The sequence below is a fragment of the Aspergillus costaricaensis genome (assembly GCF_003184835.1).
Source record: "Aspergillus costaricaensis CBS 115574 unplaced genomic scaffold BO79scaffold_36, whole genome shotgun sequence".
In the NCBI taxonomy this organism is placed as follows: Eukaryota; Fungi; Ascomycota; class Eurotiomycetes; order Eurotiales; family Aspergillaceae; genus Aspergillus; species Aspergillus costaricensis.
In genome coordinates, this window is record NW_020291836.1 from 102,196 (window position 1) to 121,637 (window position 19,442).

A 19,442-nucleotide genomic window follows, 5' to 3' on the forward strand; every position below is an offset into this window, starting at 1 on the left:
TTGCGGGGAAGTCGAGGTGCGTGGGGGTTTCAAATGATGCAAGTTTAGTGTTGGGGATGGAGTGTACGTGAAGATAGCATCTGGAAGGTACATATATAGGGCTAAGTGGAGGTAGTGTGATGGAGGAGGGACCTTGGGGGAATTGGTGTCATAGTTACTACTTATAGAGTGGACTTCTGCTTTGTGCTTTGCTTTAAACATGATGAGCGTAAATTCAGTATTCTACTGGGTACTCGTTATAAACAAGAGCATCAAAAAGGCACTGTCATAGATCGTCATCTCTCATGAATCGGTCATCCATCTACAGCTTTCCCATCCTCTCCGCAGGAGCACAGCAGGTGGCTGCTGGCTCCGGGTGCAACGTCGACCTGTTGAACGACTGCGTCGAAGGCGGCACGTCCAATGCAGGATTCTTGGTGAAGAACCCATCGGGCTTCAGCATGACGCTGACGCGCTCGACGGGCATGACGGGGAAATCTTCAATGCGAGGGTTATGCGTCAGGCCGAAGGCTGTCATGTGTTAGTTCTAGCCCTGCTGCCAAATGGCAATACACAATAGTAGAAGGATCACTTACTATGCCACACAACAATATCCTCATTCTCAACAGGATCCTTCCGCTGTACCCACTTCTCAACCCCCTCGCTCTCCCGGCTCTGGTTGGTGAATTCACCCGCCGCATACAGCTCGTCGTCCCGGTATTTCGTAATCCAGATGGGCTTGGTTGCGAAGCCGGCACGCTTGGCGCCGTACGACTTCGGGCTTGAGAGAAGCATCTGACTGGGCGAGGTCTGAAGCTTATATGCTATGGGCTTGTATGTGATGGGGTTAATGTGGGAGTCATTGCGGATTTTGAACACGCGGTGGCGGCTGATGTCGGTGTTTGCTGTGCCGCTGGTACGGACCACTGTCTGCTCGGTCGTGTATCCCACCAGGTAGGGGTTGGTTTCATCCTCCGGCAGTGGCACGCTATCTTCATAGTAGACTGTATTGTTGAATCCGTCCAAGGCCGGGTCCATCCGGAAAGAGAACATGTGCTGGTGGAAAGGCGCCATAACGCCAGGGCCGACGTTAGTGCCCCAGGGAACGGTGGTACCGGGCTTCTCGTTGTCAAAGGGCACAGTAGAGAGAATGCCAGTGGCTCTGACTTCGAGCTCAATATTAGCGGCTTGGTCGAAGATGAAGGCGAAGATATATTCATAATTTGCAACAGTGCAGATCATCTGTACGACTAGTTGGCGGTTGCGGACGACCGTAGCGGCGTTATTGCGGTAGTTGGTATGTTTGTGCTGCAGACCGTTATCTTGCTCATGAAGACAGATAACATTCTTCAGCAAAACGGGGTTTCCCTTTGAATCAGCCCGGTAGCCATCAAAGTACTTGATGTGGCCTAGACAGTCGCAGCCTAGGGAGAGTTGGTTTGCTGTGACACCGAAGCCTACGTCTCCCACATCGAATGCCTGCTTGCGGTGATAGGGTGCACGAGGATCTATAGCGCAAGATCAGTATGAGACTGGTCTGCTGGGGGCAGCTAAAAATGAGATAGTATAACTCTAGACTTACCACCGTACGGCACAGTCATCTCCGACATGGACAATCTGTAGAAGACATTCCGCTTATCATAAGTGAGATTGTAGATAACGAGACCCTCGCGGCTATTGAAACCAACGCGGAATCTCCACTTCTGCCACGAGACCACATTTCCGTCGACATTGAATGATGGGCCCTGGGGCTGTTGGACGATGTAAGGCTTGAGGTCAGTGCGCAAGGGTTCCTGCAGCAGGTCATGCGCGTATTGGATGGTCTCAACCGGCTTCCAGGGTTGCGTTTCGGTGGTCTGCATATCAACTCCACCTGGCAGGTAGTCCATACGGACCAGCTCGCGCTTGTGAACGTCGAAGACAGGGGAGAACTTGCAAGGTACAGAGTAGTGGTTGTTCTCGGGATGGTCTGTAGCAACAATGTACATGTAGCACTGGAACAAGCGACGCGTCTCATTGGGATCATCAGTGCCATAGATCCAGGGGTCATTGCAGACGGTGACACCTGGAGGCAGCTTCAATTTGGCCACCTCGGCCTGCACGGCGGGGTGAGAGAGACAAAGTTGCTCGACCTCTCCTAGTTCGTCCGGGTCACCAGGTCCCTGTTGCGGTCAGAGACATTGTGAGGTAACGTAGATGAACGCCATGAGTCATACCTGAACATGCTTGGGCAGTTCCTTGGCCGAGATTATTGATCGGGTGTCGGCATTCAACAATGCTTTGCAGAAGGCCATGGTGTCCATGCGGTGAAAAAGAACCAGCAGCAACCGAGTGGGCTTTGCGGGCAGGGGCTTGCCCAGCCGTTCTGCTTCAATGAACGGAACCACTTCACTCTTGATGGGTTCCTGGATATCAATCTTCTTGTACCGTAGAGGGACCCCGGGGAAGGCCGCCGCCAGAATCTTGGTGGCCAGGACGATTTCCGCCGGGGTGATAGAGTCGAAAGGGTGTGGTGAGACTGCCATGGTGTCTATATCCGGGTGTCTGCCAAATAATTGAGACACTGCTGAAGTTGAAGGGGAGGAATGAGGGACAGCAGAAGCTAGCAGCTATATAACTTTTTCCTCCCCGCCCAGATTGCCCAGATTACCCCGATTGGAGACACAGGCGGAGTTGCCATATCTTCCCTTTTGGGAATGTATTGGCCTCCGCTTCGTCAAAGGGGCCCCTGATTGGTCCGCATGACCGACCCGGCGTATCTTATACTGTATAGGGACTAGCTTGGGCGCCTTATCGGGGCCTTGCTTATCTCAGCTAACCACCAATCAGAATTTGGATAATCTTGGCGGTGAGTGAGGAAAAGAAACTTTCTTATGTAATTGATATTTATGCAGGGCCTCATACATTTTTGTGCTGTTCATTCAACAGTGCATTGACCAGTCACATTCTCCCTTTCCTGTTATGACACCATGAAAGCCGTGACCCCCAGCACCAAGCATGCCGTGACTCCAGTTACTACCCCTGCCCCAATTCGATCCGACGTGGTGATCGGGCGCAGCTCACTGGGATCTCGGGATGAATCTGACGTTTGTGTCCCTGCGGCGCTGTTCCCCTGGCTGGATCCTCCCGTGGTATGAGTGAGCGGACCAGGGTTGGCCTGCAGGAGATTGGCCTGGACCACCTCTAAGGAGGCCATTTGCTGTCCCACGCCCACTGTGCCATCATAGGCTCCCGTAGTCCATTGCATCCCACAGTATGTCCCCGTTTTACCTCCCACACATTGGGCGGCGGCTGCCTTGGCTGTCGGTTGGAGGCGTGCCATGATGGTTTCGTAGGTGAACGGAGCCAGTCGGGCAGTGTCAGCCATCCATCGCACCAGATAGGCCTTGAACGAGAATTGGTCTGTTTGGCAGGTCCCCACCATTTCGCATGCGGCCTCGTAAAGCACGTTCTTGGAGCTCTCGTTCGTGGAGAGAAAGCTGTTCTGCGCCTGGAGAAGGCCGTTGACTCGTTCGCGCCACTTCTCGTCACCATTGGTCTGCAGTCCCGTCAGTTGTGTACCCTGTGCAGCAAGCAGGTCTTCTACTCACGTAGTTCCACATGTGTGCAGCCCCTAGCAGGAACACCCCGTTGTTATAAGTCCACTCAATATGATTCAGGTCGGTGCAGTTATTTTCCTCACTCGTTCCGTCGAACACATGGTACTCCGGCCCAATCAGTCCTACGTCCGTCACCCAGTCCCAGACCTTATTCGCCCAGTCCGCGTACGTCGCGTTGCCCGTATATCGCGCGAGTCGAGCCGCCATGTTGAAGAAACACCCATTCGAGATGGAATTCCGGTACGTGTAACCGCTGTTGAACGTGTAGATCTGCCACTTTAACCCTCCTCCGCACTTCTGCGTATTCCATCGCTGCGCTTGCTCATTGAAAACGGCCTGCGCGAGAGCCAACCACGACGGTTGATCGGCTGGCGGATTGGGGAAGTTTCGCTCGGCGGCGCGCAGGGCAGCGAACGCCCAGAATGCCTGGTCATCGTTTCCCTCCGTGCGCGTCTGGTTGGCGGGCATGAAGTCTCGGTTGGGACCGACCTGGTGGAGGATGGCTTGCGCGGTCAGTTCGTTATATGTGGTGTCTCCGGTGTAGGCCCAGTAATTGACCAGGGTGCCAAAGAAGGCTCCCGCCTCCCACCAGTAGTATGGATCTGGAAGGTTTCCAGGAACATCGCCGGTATTGTTGCCCGTATAGAAGCTGACTAGGTCCCAGGCGAGGTCGCTTGCCACGCTCTTGATGCTGTCTAGTTGACACCAAAGAAAATTATTAGCCTCCGACAAAGGTTCAGCATCTGGTCAAGATCCTTGAAACTCACCAGCATTCTGTAGATCGAGGTCGATCGCCAGGACCTGGAAGCAAGGGAGAGACCAAATAACACAGACGAGGAGTGACCGCCAAAGGCGAAGTGGTGGAATGTGCATCATCACACGTTACCCATCAAGCTGTTTACAAAACGCGTGAATGGACAAGAAGATTAGGAATAAAGATTCAGAAAGAGAGAAAGAGGAGGCCTAATCAGAGGAGAGGCGTGGTCCAGTGAATTCGAGACATTCGGCTAAGGCTGGCTGTGGAATAACACAAAACGGCATATGCAAGGGCCTTCTGCGGGCCGTAGCAAGGATCTCATTATTGCCAGTGAAATGATGCCATCTTAGATACTTGAAAGCATCCAGGACCAGTGCATTGTCGGTTCTATACTAACTCTGTACTATCCCTGTTTATCTGGTTGCTCGATTAGGGCCCTTAGGTAGATTTCGAAGAACTCGCCTGACTCACAACAGGACAGGCCTGTTCTGAGGTTTAGAATATGCCGTAACTAGCAGTGATGTCTCGATTTGGCCGATTAGTAGTTGCCCAAACACGATTGAGACTATGCATGCCAGACCTATAAATAAGTGGTAGACCACTGACTAACAACCGAATGCTGTTGGCTACTGTAGGTGTTGCGAGAGCAAGTGGTATAATATCTTCTTCCGCACACCGTTCCGGGCCGGTTCAGCATATGGAAACCAGCAGGCAGATCATTGAGCCCTCTGCCAAGCTACATACTAATGTGTAGTGCTATATTTCCACCCTTTGCGCCTGCAATATCACGTAGGGCCTATTATTGATCATATCATCTCTATCGCTCGATTATCTGCCGATAACGGGCGGGGTTGCTTACTCAGCCACAATCTGGTGGGGAAATTAACTCGTCTCAGCAATGGATTCGGGCTGCTGCTTCTCTCTCCATCGTCAAGTCCCAACAAACCCGTTGCAGCGTATGCTATTCATTCAGATTTATAGGGCAATGACCTAGAAAGAAAGACTGGTTCCTGGGGAAACTTTCAGTCAGAGACAATGGACCATTCCCAGCGTCCCAAGCGGACCAATAATGCGTAAGGCCATCTCTTTCCCCGGATCTTAAGACTACTAGTACGTAGTTCATGCCCACTAACTCCACCAGCTGTCAACGCTGTCGCTCACGCAAGGTCAAATGTTCTGGCACCCATCCCTGCGACAAGTGCTGTCAGCGTCGTGAAGATTGTGTCTTCGAGGATGATCGCAAGATTGTAGTGTCTGAAGAGTGAGAATCATGATCACTGTGACTCAAGGAAAGGTTCTAATATGTCTAGGCTTTTTCTTTCCCTCAAGCGAAAAGTGGAGGCCTTGGAAGGAAGCGGTGACTCTTCCCCAGTGGTCAAACGCCGGCGAGCCTTGACGACTGACAGTACAAATGAATCCAGTTATGGTGAGGGAGAGATCGTTTCATGCGCTGCATATCCTTATCTAATCAGTGCAGAGCGAGCATCGGAGTTGCCCCGAGAGGCATCACTCGATCCAACTGAGTCCCATCGAATGGATGACCATTTCACCTCCAACCCTTTTATCAACCCGGGCTACCTCAAACATACCGGACGTCGACAGCGAATATGGCGTAGGTTTTCTGGTTTCCCTAGTAGGGAAATTGCTGACCGCTGCGCAGTATTTCTTGGGCCGACTTCGACCTGGTCATTCAGCCGCCGCATCCTTACCATTGTACAGGCACATATCTCGCCAGAGAGCCCACGGGCGATTCCTCTCGCGGTCGATGGCGATGCGTATCAAGTACAGTGGCGTCACGCCAGTTCGGAGGAGGCCCCTGACATTAGCGGTCTGCCCTCGCTGGAGCATGCATTGTACATGGTGAGCACCGTGCAATTTCATTTCACCCACCTGTATCGGTTATATGATGAGGATGAGTTCTATCGGCATATGTATGAGTTTTACGACGATGCGGCAGCCAAGGTGCAAGAATGCCGTCTGTGGTACGTGCAGTTTCTCATCATCCTAGCCTTCGGAGAGGCCTTCCTGGACCCAGTACGGAACCACGCGAACACGGCGAGCTGGACCAAGTATTTCTCGAGGGCAATGTCATTGCTGCCGGACATCACGGGGTTATGGCAGGACCCGACCCTTGCAATCGAAGTACTGGCTCTCATTGGGCTGTACTTTCACTCGGTGGATATGAGGGATACTGCCTATTGCTATGTGAGTATTCGCACAGCGTTTCGTTGCCTTGACTGATCGTGTAGATTGGCCATTCGATGCGCATGGCATTGGTTGAAGGGTTCCACCGGGCGCTTCCAGTCAATCAACTAGGACGAAGATTAGTCGAACGCTGCAGCAACATTTGGTGGACAGTGTATATCCTGGACCGCAAATTTGCGGCACTGATAGGGTCCCCAAACTCCGTGCGGGACGACGAAATCACCACGCTCTTATGGGATCCGCGCACATCTTCTCGCAACGAAGCTACCCTGAGCCTCCATGTCAAGATCACCCAAGTTATAACGCGCGTGTTGAACAGTAAGTCACTTGGCGCCTAGTAATCACAGTGCTGACATTCAGTAGCTGTCTACAGTGCCGATGGCACACTGGGAGGAGTCTTCCTTCGCAAGGTGCGATCCGTCTTGCAAGAAATGACCACCCTTTCGCAAGAGCTGGATGAGGTCTTTTCGCATCGCTTTGCGAACTCAGTCGACTCACTATCTGGGGTTACCACACGCCTGACCCTATCCTGTCATCTTGTAAGCGCCACCCCAATCATAGTGTGTATCGCTGCTCATAGCCATAGTGCATCATTGTCACAACGAGACCCCTTGTCCTGAGCCTGCTATGGGAGCGCCTCGGTTGCTACGAGGCAGGTACCGAGTTTCGTACTTTATCTCCGCCCGTGCAAGCATTGCTCCAGGCGTGCATCGACTCCGCAACAAAATCGTTGCGAATCCTTACTGCATTGCGCGACCAAAATCTGCTAGGTTCGGACCCCTTCAAGTAACGTCACATTCTATACTGAGACATAGATGTCTAGAAACTTTTCTCCCCTTCGATCTAGAAAACCTCTTTTCCTCCTTTTTTATTCTTTCCGTAATCTCCGCCATCCTCCCCGATACACTTCCTGACCCGAGCTACCGCGATATGGGCTACAGCCTTCTTGACGCGATGATCGAGCGAGGAAACCGCGTGGCGCAGCTTCGCAAGTCCGAAGTTGAGCTGCTGGAAGAGCTGATTGCACCGTTGATGCGACGGCAGGGTCGATCCACCGGTATCGGAAATGATAACACCGCGCGGCCTCACCTGGCCACGCCTACCAGCCAAGGTCGGGAGCGACTCACCGAGTCAGTTCAACCCTCGGGGTCAGGGCTGCTTGGGGAAATAGGGGGATCGGGGATTCCGCCCCCACATGAGATCTCGGAGCAAGATGACGAGATACCCCTTGATTGGCGGGGATTGGGGCTGTCGCTGGACTGCATGCTGACGGCGGCGGACCAATTGAATACGAATAATTTGGTGCTGGATGCAGAGCGCGAGGAACTGCAGACAGACCTGTGGTTGTGGGAGAGTTGAGCTGTCATGGGCGGTGAGTTGCAGGGAGGAGTAAGAAATGACCACCGGTGTAGATGTCCGGATGATGAGTTCATGAACCTTGTGCATGTGGCGTACTTTTGGGGCTTGAAAGTTGTAGCTCTTTTTGCAGATTGTTGGTACCTGCATGCCAGCAAACATCGAAGAACATTTAGCCAATCAGCATTCCGTTCCCAACTACACCACCACACCGTCGCCCATTCCTGAAGCCCCTGCCGAAGCCCAGGGAGGAAACGCGGTCCAAACAACCAACGCCAGGCTTTGCCACTGTTCAACTCCGTATGCTAGCACCAGATCCCTCCGATAGCACCATAAGACCTCTGGATAACTCGCCATTAACACAATCCTGTGTAGCGCCCAAAAGATTGAAAGCAGACTTCCTACAGTGAGAGGAATCAACTCGGCAGATGAAGTGACATGTCCACTCGATGTACCGAATCGGTAGATAGCCTAGAAATCCCACCTCGGAGCGAGCCGCTATCTTACATGCAAGCGTGTGTTGGTATTATGTTGTGAGTCGTGAACCAATCAAGAAATAGTGAACTGCAGATGGGATATTAAAGATCTGTTCCGTACTCCTCCGTCTATGCTTCCAGGTGGAAGGCAAATAGTTATCCGGATGATACTTTTAGGAAGATCCGACAGTGTTCTCTGGTTCCGTGGACAGGTCGGATCCGTGGTATGTGGCAAATGAGCCACACCCACATCAACATATCACGGTGTTTATGTTCTGCGGTACACAGTTGGTGTGTGTAGTGCCAATAGATAGTAACATGATTATCACTCAATCATTTTGATCAAAATAGTTAGTGGATACAGGGTATCTATGGAGAAGTAAATGGATTGAATGAAGCGTGATCTAGAAGTGTGAAAGGGCTAAGCATGACTCTTCCTCGGTAAAAACACCAAACAATAAACTAAACAGGGTTAGTTTGTGATTAGTTCCGCGCCGAGAATGCCGCTGAGTAATGCTCTCCTCTCTCCCTTATCCCTATACACACAACACAATTCTTTCCTCAAAAGCCTCGCCCTTGACTAGCCCTTAACTAGCCCTAAACAGTCCTACGACCAGCGTCCATCCGTGTTGAATTGCGTATGCAAGCACTACCGCCAAGCAAACTATTTAACAACCATACGTAGGCTTCCTGTTCCTGAGCGGGAGATGTCCGTTCTGTCATCCACGACGGAAGTTCATCCATGGGCCAAGCCACGGCAAGAAATAAGGTAAATCAAACGAACCGTGGGAAGTCGTCAGCTACGATGGGATGATGCCAAAGAAATGGATTCGAGGGAAAGAGGGCTGGATGGACTATTATTAACTTTTTTTCTTCTTTTGCCTTTAAGTTGTTAGCTTTTTCTGGTGGTGGTGGCCGAGGGCATACGTAAGTGATGCCCCACTCCGACGGTGAGGCGCCAGCCAGTGGCGTCTATTGCTGCGAAGTTGTGCTTTTTCTTTTCTTCTTGAGAGATGGCTGTTTTATGGTGTCAATAAATTCTGACGATCATGTTACCTCTCTACGGTTGGTGTTATAATGCTGCCTGAGGTGGATTGTGTGTTCATCCTCTCGATCGGCACTCTCTCGGTCGGACCATCAAAGACTTAAAGATAACACACGTGGAGGGGAGGGATCGATCAATCTTCTGGACAGAGAGAGAAAGGAGTTGCGCTGCTAAGCCAACGCTAGTCGATGCTTAACTCCGCCCGGCGCCAATTCTTGCGTCTTCATCTCTCCACTCCCAGGCGGTTTTATTTCTCTGCCTAGACTAAAGTCTATGTTGCTCGGATCTCGGCATCCACTCACGCACTCTCTACCTCTCTATCAATCAATTTTGGGAGGCAATTTCTATTCTTTTTTTCTGCACTCCCATTGTGCTTGTCACATTTGTGATTTAACAATTGGTGTACAGCAGTATTTCCGTAGTACACAGTATATGCTTCTGACCCACAGCCTAGAACCACTATCGTGGCGTTCAGGATTAAACTTCCCCAAATACAACAAACAGGTACCGGAATGCTACCATTCGTCCGAGCAACCACCCACCAGACCACATGGCGCCCTCCCAGCTGACGGTCCAGTCTTCCAGTCTTGCTGCCCGTCCGCTGCAGTTTCTTGCTGCACCACGGGTTGACGACGCAAGGGGGCCGGATTACGTGGGGAGCAGAGACAGAGGATTGGGTGAATGGGATGGAGGGGATGGATAGGATGGGATGGCATGCCAGAGCCGTACCTGGATGGTGGAGCACCCCCATCAACAAAATAAGAAAAAATAGGTAAAAAAACAATAACAACATTGGCTGGCGGAATCTACAAAAAGCCCCATCCGCCAACGGAGTGTCCATCGCGCCGCATTCGACGCATCCTCGTTCGCTCGCCATGGCTGTCCTGCGTTTCAGACCATCGCCGCCCTCCGTTTCACTGCCCTAAACGGGGCTATTGACCTTCGGCTTCTCTCTCTTTTAGTTGGCCCAGTCCAGGCGCACAGGTGCTGGCACTAGTCCAGTACACTCGTCAATTTTCCCACCATGGCGGCGCCTGCCTTGGCCCAATGCTGACGATTCCTTTTGCGCTGCCTGTCTCCACTTCCTCTTGATCGAGGCCTCCATCAAACCCACCATCTCCCCAGAGAGAGAAAAGACAGTCAGCCTAGAAGGGGGGGCCGATTAGGGCGCAGTCTGTCTATATACCTACCCAAGTCGCCCCGGTTCTACTGCAGCCCCTCCCCGTTTTTATACCCTTCATAGCACACTCCTTATTGCTGTTGCTTTGCAGTATTCAGTCACTCCTTTTTGGACCCTGGTTATAGCGGTGTTAGAAAGACACACCCTAAATACCCAACCAACTCCTTCATTTCGGGGACCGACCACTCTTCTCCCCCTTATCCAGCGGATACAGATTTCACTGATTGACTCACTGGTCTGAACCATAAAATTTCTCCACCATGCAGTGGAAGTCACTCCTTCTGTGTGCTGCCATCGCCGAATCGGCCCTGGCTCGCACCCACGGCCACCAGCGCCGTCAACACGGTCACGGCCACGCCCAGGAGGCTCATGTGGCCGCCCGTGACGTCGAAGTTGAGGTGCACACCGTCGTCAACATCGAGCACGTCACCCTCACCACCACCGTCTACGGCCAGCCCACCGAAGCTGCCGAGGCCGCTACTACCAGCAGCACCATTACTGAGGCAGCAGCCACCACCACCACCGACGCCGCCACCGCCGGAGCCTTCGTGGAAGTCGACTTGGACGAGGACCTCGCCATCAGCGCCAGCCTGGGACTCTCTCTCTCCCTGGGCCTGGGCTTGGGCGACGACCTAACCAGCACTACCACCCACACCAGCACTTACACCAACACCAAGACCCACACCGCCGCATCCCAGACAGCTGCTAGCACCACCGCCGCCGCCACCAGCACCGGCAGCTCCGCCAGCGAGGCCTGGACCGCGACCCCCACCAACGGCGTCTTCTCGACTGCCGGATTCGGCGAGCGCACCAACAGCAGCAGCAGCGGCGTCACCTACAGCGGCAACGTGGGCAACCCCTGGGGCAGCAACATCCAGGAAGTCAGCGCCAGCGAGGCCTGGCAATACAAGTACGTCATCCGTATGGAAGGCAGCAACACCAAGGACTGGTTCGTCAGCTTCTGGAACAAGATCGGACCGGATGGAAAGATGGACGGATGGTACGGACACTCGGCGTTGAACTTCACTCTCGGCGCGGGCGAGACCAAGTACGTTGCCTTCGACGAGAACAGCCAGGGTGGATGGGGTGCCGCGGAGGGCGACAGTCTCCCTACTGATGACTATGGCGGTTACTCTTGCACCTGGGGCGAGTTCGACTTCGGAGATACCGATAACAGCGGCTGGTCTGGTTGGGATGTGTCTGCTATTCAGGCTCAGAATGCCGACCAGACAGTCCAGGGTATGCGTATTTGCCAGTACTCTGATAAGCAGTGCTCGTATATCACTACTGACGCCGAGACGGTGGTGAATGCGTACACTTCCTCTGAGGCGTCGGTGGATGGTATTGGTGGCACTTTGTCGTCGGGTGCGGTGCGCTTGACGGTTGAGGTGGATTATAGCTAGATGTGATGTTTCTTTCTCTTCGGTTGTTGGATGTCGATGTGGATGTAGATACCTCTTGACTTTCTTGTCTGTTTTGTTTCCATCTTTGTTGATACTGTTGTATATATACATCGGATCATGGTGGATTCGAGGAAATATACATAGTTTTACCGATTCACTATATAGTATGGTATCATTATTGTGTGTATGAAAGTAGTGGCACATGTAAGTAGGTGTAAGAATAGACGAGAAATTGTGGCTGTCAATAGTCTATATACCCTTCTGTGATTTCGATCATCGGGATGTCTCACATTGAAACCGGGGGGATTGGGGACGCTGATCCGATTGCTGTGGAGTGGAGCAACCAACGGTCTAACTAAAGAACAGTTGCTGATCGAAGGATCGGCCGGCGGTGAGACTCGCTGCAGGCGATGCTCGGAAGGCTCGGATCGCTGCCGCTGTGCCACAGGATTGATTCATGGCTACATTGAGCACTTCTCATTTTCATATGGTCAATTGGAGTGAGTATTTATTACCTTGACAGTATTATGGGGATTCATGAATTGCCCCTTACACTACTTGTTAGAATATTTAGATCCACACAGAAGTCGTGCTACTTTGATTTGAAATTCCATTTTGCAGTGCAGGGGAAGGAAGATACAATATATATTAGTACCACACACACTAACCTCGAAACCGATCCTGACACATTTACTTAGTAGTAGGAACTATGTGACCTGAACAGCATATGTATCATACTACCGCTCAAGAGCGGAATGGGCTGATAAATATGACTCCAATAGGATGTAAGTGTAACTCTGCCTGTTCCTCACCAATGAGGGTTGTGTTCGATGAGTGAACCAAAGCAAGATCTTTGCTGCTAAAAGGATAATTGATTTATTCAGCTAATCTAACAGGCCTTCTTCAACAACCGGGTCCCATAGCTCAGTTGGTTAGAGCGTGACGCTAATAACGTCAAAGTCGAGGGTTCGAGCCCCTCTGGGACCATATTTTTGCATATTCTGCTTTTTGTTTGTTTTCTTCCCGCCCCGCAGAGATAAGCAGGCAGGCCACCAACCCGCTTTGGGAAATTGTAGAAACAGGACGTACAAGTCTACACGACTCTACCAGCTGTGCAACATGATCCCGGTGTATTTCCACCAAGACCTTATCATATTGAGACTGCTACTGTACAACGAATGACGAATTTGGGAGCACAGCCGTCTCATCAAACAATCACAGAAAGACAATCGCATCGAAACCTTCCACCATTTCCTTACCAACCAATACTTCCCCATCCTTAGGAGATCATCCCTCACACAGAAGCTTGGACTATAATTCCAAGTCTGCTCATGTCGAACCACATAAGACAATGTCTCGTGGCCTCGAGGCCGTTGCCGGCCAGTTGGTCGTACAAAGGCCCAACTACTCGTCATCGGAGCCCGTCTATGATTAGCCCCCCCTCCACCACTACAGGATCAGCGGAAAATAGCAAGCGTGGCTCAAGTTTCGCTATCCCGTAGTGGTGCCGGGGGGGAGCTAATCATACCAGGGGTCTGGTACTGATGCAGAAGGGCCTCTGTACGACCCACTAGTAAGTAACTAGCTTCCAGATCACTTCACTTTGCATAGGTAGTTCACGCAAAATCATGGAGCTCAAGCGGGCCAGTCAAGGCCCATAGCAACCAAGACAGACCGCACAGCGTCAATCGAGTTAGAATCCATATAGACAGCTCCGATGAGAGCCTCGACGGTGTTGGCCATCACTTTGTCAGAAACCATGCCTGCCTGGGATGGATTAACAATAACAAGTTTGTCGAGACCCATCCTACGCCCAACTAGTGCAAGGTTGACGTTGCTGGCTTTGGTTTGCAGAATGTTACTGGTATATTCTGATATAAGAATGAGCATACCGTTCTGGGCATAAAGGAGAGGAAAGAGTTACCTCTGCTTCTTTTAGCTACGTATCCGTCCAGGGTAAGTGCCAGCTTAAGAACAGCATCTCCAACAAGGGCAAGCTCCTTGTGACCATCCATGCGGGTTGGCAGCCCAGGCAGGGCAACCCCAGGAGTGACTAGCGCCCCCTTTCCAATAGTCGGGTTATCAAAGGTGTACCCAATCGTGAGTTGGGCGTTTTGGAATTTGTCCGCGAGAGACGAGAACGAAGGCATGGTGCCGGAGTTAAGTGACTTGCTGGAGTTGAGGATGGATTTAAGTTGAATGTTTGAAATTGATCTTGGATGGCAGAAAAAGGGTTGTAACTGTAGTCAAGTTCGTAAGGGATGGGTGGGGAACAGGAAACAAATGCGAGGAGGATGGCTCTTTTAACTCCTCCTCCGGGGTTGGGGAGGGTGCTTGCCATGTGATGTGCTGCATGTGCTGCGCCAACTAGCCTTGCATTCGTTGGTCAGCTTGCATTGGGTATCTTTAACCCTTTCATAGTACAACTGGACCAGTTTTCTTACAAGGAATGCAGAGTGAACTTGTCTTTCAACTGCTCGAAATGCAAACACATATACCTCTTTACAGTAGAGGTACGAAACCATGACCCTATATTATGGAAAAAGTATGAGATTTATCTTGAATTGTTCTGAGGTCGACCGTCCGTACTCCCGCAAGTTAAGCGTCTCAGCCTCGCGGGTTACCCCATCGGTCCCGCAAAGGCTGAATTGAAGTTGTGCCTAGCAGCACCCCCACCCGAATAGTCTGCCTTGGAGCATGGATTGTAACCCAATCAAATCCTAGATCAACGACACAGTGAAACGACCGTGCACCAGCTATTGGCGGCCAGAGTCAGTACTCTCTAATGACAACCGTAATCTCCCAATTGCATCAGATAGGCTTTCACAGTTTAGCAAACATTCCAGATGTCCTTCAATACTCGCAAGATAGTCGAATTGGGTCAGCAGAGCTGAAATCGTTGTTGGTATATGAGCAGGACTGCTTGTCAATCCTGATAAGTATTATCCGGTTTCCTCTACACCCATTTTAATGCCGCCTACAACGCAGCCTTGCGAACCAAGGGGTCAGTGCACCACGACATCCGTGGTCTTTGAAATCAGAGTACCAAATATGAAGACCCCGCAAGCCCACCCTTGCATAAAACACACCAATAGCATAAGCTGTCTCCATACAGCGTATACTGGACCCTTCTCGGATAGAGCCACATCATGCGTCATTCCTGCCCCTCCTAGTTCATCTACTCAGCTACTCATGCGGAGCTACCTGAGCGACTCATTGAGGTTGCTCTCAAGGATATTCAAGCGCTGTTCGGATTGCGCTGAATGGCAATTGTTCCCTCCCAACCAAGATAGAAGCTAGGATCGGAGGCTTTTAGAGCGAAGAGAACTAGCGAGTATTTATACGAGGAAGTGATCGCCATTCGAGCACAGCGACGCCATTAATAAAGAGGTTAATTAACAAGAGTGGGAATGAGGATATATGGGGAGACGAGACTGGTTTTTGAAAGTTGGCTTTTCAAAGCTAACTAGAATAGCATGATGAAAACGTGCTTTTCCAAATAACCATTGAGCTACCACCCACCCAAATGATGCGCCCACTGCCCAAGGATGTCAACTAGCACAGACACAAAATTTCCAGACACCGTACACCATATCTCTGACAATAGGCTGAACAATATGAAAAATAGACCACACGTTATGCAAAGGACACAGAGAAACCGCAACCACCCTCTCGAAGGACTCAAATCAAATCCCGGTATCCAATAAAAATAACCACCTCTTTTATCTACTTCTTGACGGCATCTTGTTTTCCAGATGGCGAAAAAGAACGAATCTTACTGAAAAGCCCGCGTTTCATTTTCGAAGATTGCTCGCTGCCTTGAAGTGTCGAAGCGTCGGAAAGGGTACTCTCCGAGTCGCCCTTAGGTTGGTTTTTCGCCTCATCTTTAGCAAGTTCGTCGATGAATGTGGGAATATCGTGCGCACCAGAAGGGTTCATGCGCATAGACGGCACTCGATTTGTGGGGGACATGGTGAATGGATAATGTGGTTTGAATGACGACTTCAAATTCAAATTGCTCTTTGTACTAGCTGGGGAGTGGGATCATAGAAGTATTGAGAGCGTTGGATGAAGCAATGCTGGATAGAAAAAAAACAATTGCGCGAGATGAAGCAACTTATATGTATTCCGAAGGTAGATATTTGAAATCAAATTCTTCTTTGTAGGAGATGGAGAGTGAGACTGTAGAATCTGTGTGGAACCGTTGTGATGAAGCGATGCTGAATGGAGAAGACAATTGCTCGCGACGAGGTGGCTTTTATATTTTAAAAGTGGCTGATATATTGAAGTGAGGTATATATGCTACAAGGCAACAATGTGGCTGCCAAAGGCAGCGACATTCCGGTAGACAAGCATGTGATGGAGAAGACATATAAGAGCAAATATGTTCTTTCTTGCGTCCTAGATTACCCTCAAGTGGAGTGATTGAGCAGTATTAGCCAATGATGCGAAGGCAACTAATGTGCAGCCTCACAGGAAGAAGACTAAAGCAGCATTTTGATCATGCGTTTCGGATAACGTTAACAGACTAGACACTGGGTATCTGTAATTTGGATGATGGCATAGACACCTTAGCCGGCAGGCTATAGCCTAGTTGTGACTCAGGAGAGGCTCGCTGTTGATCTAATGCATGATGTGGCTTAACACCTAGACCACAATTAGCAAGCGAGACCCTTGATTATGCCTGACCGAGGGCTTAAGAGCCCCAAGAACTGCTGATCATTAGTACGACAATTGCACTCTGCAAGGAATATGTAGTACTCATAACATAGGAATGAAGACAGCATTCATCATTGATGTTTTCGCCATTCAATCTCCACAAAAAGATAAGTTCAGTGTCTGAATCGGAAATCAAATCCCAAGTTAGGGCTTCCCTGCCATAGGCGGTTGACACTGGGTTAAATGTATTGCGTCATACATGAGTTGCAAAATGGGAAATAAGCTGGAAGAATCATTGTGTGACTCACAGAATAGCCTTCTAGATGCCAGGACCTGGACTCTGCACGAATTTTGCAGCCTAAGCGACAGTGGAAGGGGCTACGCACGCAGCGGCTAATTGACGTTCAACAGTCGTTGATTAGGGCGGCCTTAAATCGCGCTACCTTATCTATCCAATCAGCAACCACTCATACCATGGCATTTTAGACGACATGGCCAATTGGACACAACAGATCTCTTCTGATAGTCACATGGCTATTGACGGAGCGACTACTTACAGTATGACTCAACGACACGTACATGCCTGACTGACACGAGTAGGCCGCTACTAGCCTGAGAGGCTCAGGCGCATGGCGTGTTATGCCTAGATGATGACATTTATACATGCCCAGCCCCCCCCCCCCCCCCCCCCCCCCCCCCCCCCCCACCCCCTCTTATCATAGGCACTTTATTATCTGTTTAGCGGTTCGAAGCAGGGAAAGTCCACGACCTTCCATAACTCGGCGTGAGAATTATAGCAGAATCGGCTATCTTAGCCTTGGATTCATCCGTTCTCATCGTTCGAACAACACTTTGCGAGCACAAATTTTCGAGTACCGAACTTAACATTGGCAGATCTGCCCGCCAATAGAACAAAACTACGACATCAACTTGGCGTGAAGCTTAGCACTCGGAGATATCCGAGTTGTTCCTATGCCAAAGGGTTGGGTGGCGCAATAGCTTCCAGTCTGGACCATCCCTTACGGTGCTAAGAAGTCACCCGGCCAATCAGACCCACCGGGTACCTGATCACGATTGCTACCAAGGTAATATGTGCCGATCGGGTTCGTGAGTTTCCTTGATGGCTACACGCTAATGTCGCTTTAATTTCCGCGATACGAGTGGCAAAGCGGCGTTATGTGGTCGAGATTTTCAACTAGTGTGGATAATGTGTGGGGAGGTACTGACTCGAGACGTAGAGAGGGGCTGGGTCAGCTGTCTACACAACCTGGTGAAAGAATAAAGACTAATTTCTACTGAGGACAATCAAGAGAGTATTCCAACAGAGAACTGGATTTTGAAAGCGGTAGAATCTGATGAGTTATTATTTATGGTACAATTCCTTCTACATTTGCTACAACCTTATCCCTGTACGCCCACAACACGACCACAATTTCCGTTAGACATCTGTATGGTAGCTGAAGTGTCATGAGTAGTCGCCCTGGCGTAAACAGAAGACTGCGAGCAGGTTGTTGTATGAATGAGATAGCAGTATTTGATGGAGGAAGAAACGGCGTTGTAGTAGGACATGGCGCAGGTGGAGCTCTCCATGCAGCTGACACAGCAATCATATGCAGAACTGGTGTCGCCAACAGTCAAGCTTTCACCGGGGACGTTGGTGAAGGCGATCAGGTACATGTATTGACCCGCGAAAGAGCCGAATTCTGAGGAGAGAGGGTCGGCAGCGATGTTGCTAGACCCGCACGCCTCGTAAAAGGTGGCAGTGGCCACTGCGGCCACTGCGGTGGTAGTTGAGAACACGGTGGTTGTTTCGGCAGCTGCGGATGTGGTTTCGGTGATTGTAGAAGTAGTACTGTAGCTGATTGTAGTCGAAACATCGGAAGGAACCACAATCGAAGTACTGGTGATGGTGTTGGTCACAGTAACGGTGGAGATAGGAGTGACTGCGGTAGCAGTCGCGGGGGGTTCGGTGACCGTGGAGACACTTGTGGTCTTGACAATGATCTTCTGGTGGCACTCGACCTCTTGAGGGTACTCATAGTCGTCCAACCAAGAAGAACAATCGTCCTGCTCGATCAAGGAGCGCTTGGCAGCAGTAGCTGTAGGCAGTGTCTCCGCAATCGGAGAGAAGCCCGAAGAGCTAGCTACTGTGGACGTGCTGGTGCTCGTGGTCGAGACGGTGATAGGTACAATGGCAGTGACAGCAGCGGGAGTGATAGTCACTGTTGCAGTGTCATACTCAGTCGAGGTCGTCGAGAAAATATCAGTGACCGTGTCAGCCGTTGAAACGGCCGTAGTTGTCTCATAGTCTGTGATAGTCACAGTCGAGGAGTCAGGGGTCACAGTGACGGTGTCTTGCGTTGTCGCAAAGACAACCACCGGTGTCGGGTCATGAATAGTGCGAGTAATGGTAGTGGTAGGAACTAGTGCCAACGAGCTTGTTCCCAGCTGCGTACGGCACGAAACCGAGGGCACATAGGCCTGACTGCTTGCCACCGGGGAGCTGGCCGCGGGGGTGATAGCTGCGACCTGACCGAGCAGAAAGCCCGCGGCGACGACAAATCCGTGGATTGGCATTTTCACGGGTTGATAGAATATAAGCTTTAAGTGTATGGCAGTCACTCAGAACCTCTGGTAGGTTCGGAGTGCCTCGCAATAAGTACTCCGTCCTTGAATCTGGGTGGGAATTGGGGTCGGCTATTTTCGCCGCCGTTGACAGACCCACGGTCCAGTGGGCGTCAATAGTGCAGCTGAATACGAAGGCTGAGACAGGAACCAGGTTT

At 50.9% G+C, this 19,442-nt stretch overlaps 7 protein-coding genes and 1 non-coding gene across 8 annotated transcripts; 3 read left to right on the forward strand and 5 right to left on the reverse strand.

The window, feature by feature from the left end:
• Positions 1 to 290: 290 nt before the first annotated feature.
• BO79DRAFT_201977 (copper amine oxidase) lies at positions 291 to 2,504 on the reverse strand (the record flags this gene model as incomplete). Its single annotated transcript, XM_025681622.1, has 4 exons — positions 291 to 510; positions 576 to 1,487; positions 1,562 to 2,141; positions 2,196 to 2,504. The coding sequence occupies 4 exons, from the start codon at positions 2,502 to 2,504 to the stop codon at positions 302 to 304; spliced, it is 2,010 nt and encodes a 669-aa protein (XP_025535690.1). The 3' UTR covers positions 291 to 301.
• A 434-nt stretch (positions 2,505 to 2,938) lies between these two features.
• Positions 2,939 to 4,454, reverse strand: BO79DRAFT_157321 (glycoside hydrolase family 76 protein; the record flags this gene model as incomplete). Its single annotated transcript, XM_025678858.1, has 3 exons — positions 2,939 to 3,517; positions 3,570 to 4,273; positions 4,346 to 4,454. 3 exons carry the CDS (start codon positions 4,452 to 4,454, stop codon positions 2,939 to 2,941), a joined length of 1,392 nt encoding a protein of 463 aa, XP_025535691.1.
• Positions 4,455 to 5,370: 916 nt separating this feature from the next.
• Positions 5,371 to 8,002, forward strand: BO79DRAFT_201978 (putative C6 transcription factor; the record flags this gene model as incomplete). The annotated part of the gene is made up of 9 exons (XM_025681623.1): positions 5,371 to 5,408; positions 5,477 to 5,596; positions 5,646 to 5,761; positions 5,813 to 5,947; positions 5,996 to 6,540; positions 6,585 to 6,858; positions 6,904 to 7,079; positions 7,127 to 7,310; positions 7,364 to 8,002. 9 exons carry the CDS (start codon positions 5,371 to 5,373, stop codon positions 7,897 to 7,899), a joined length of 2,124 nt encoding a protein of 707 aa, XP_025535692.1. The 3' UTR covers positions 7,900 to 8,002.
• A 2,855-nt stretch (positions 8,003 to 10,857) lies between these two features.
• Positions 10,858 to 12,000, forward strand: BO79DRAFT_290199 (putative allergen Asp F4-like; the record flags this gene model as incomplete). The annotated part of the gene is made up of 1 exon (XM_025688864.1): positions 10,858 to 12,000. The coding sequence occupies one exon, from the start codon at positions 10,858 to 10,860 to the stop codon at positions 11,998 to 12,000; it is 1,143 nt and encodes a 380-aa protein (XP_025535693.1).
• A 913-nt stretch (positions 12,001 to 12,913) lies between these two features.
• On the forward strand, positions 12,914 to 12,987 carry BO79DRAFT_t229. Its single transcript has one exon. It is a non-coding gene; the product is annotated as a tRNA-Ile (tRNA).
• A 538-nt stretch (positions 12,988 to 13,525) lies between these two features.
• On the reverse strand, positions 13,526 to 14,257 carry BO79DRAFT_50461 (ribonuclease III domain-containing protein). The gene is made up of 2 exons (XM_025689344.1): positions 13,925 to 14,257; positions 13,526 to 13,871 (listed from the first exon to the last, which is right to left on the reverse strand). The coding sequence occupies exons 1-2, from the start codon at positions 14,148 to 14,150 to the stop codon at positions 13,636 to 13,638; spliced, it is 462 nt and encodes a 153-aa protein (XP_025535694.1). The 5' UTR covers positions 14,151 to 14,257; the 3' UTR covers positions 13,526 to 13,635.
• Positions 14,258 to 15,377: 1,120 nt separating this feature from the next.
• Positions 15,378 to 16,222, reverse strand: BO79DRAFT_211123 (uncharacterized protein). Its single transcript, XM_025682954.1, has one exon. It carries the CDS (start codon positions 15,970 to 15,972, stop codon positions 15,727 to 15,729), a length of 246 nt encoding a protein of 81 aa, XP_025535695.1. The 5' UTR covers positions 15,973 to 16,222; the 3' UTR covers positions 15,378 to 15,726.
• A 1,819-nt stretch (positions 16,223 to 18,041) lies between these two features.
• On the reverse strand, positions 18,042 to 19,236 carry BO79DRAFT_274232 (uncharacterized protein; the record flags this gene model as incomplete). The annotated part of the gene is made up of 1 exon (XM_025687583.1): positions 18,042 to 19,236. The coding sequence occupies one exon, from the start codon at positions 19,234 to 19,236 to the stop codon at positions 18,061 to 18,063; it is 1,176 nt and encodes a 391-aa protein (XP_025535696.1). The 3' UTR covers positions 18,042 to 18,060.
• Positions 19,237 to 19,442: the final 206 nt, after the last annotated feature.

Coding starts and splice junctions, on each gene's coding strand:
- BO79DRAFT_50461 (XM_025689344.1), bottom strand. CDS start 14,150: ATGCCTTCGTTCTCGTCTCTCGCGGACAAATTCCAAAACGCCCAACTC. Junction 13,872..13,924: donor CGTAGCTAAAAGAAGCAGAG/GTAACTCTTTCC, acceptor TTCTTATATCAG/AATATACCAGTAACATTCTG.
- BO79DRAFT_211123 (XM_025682954.1), bottom strand. CDS start 15,972: ATGTCCCCCACAAATCGAGTGCCGTCTATGCGCATGAACCCTTCTGGT.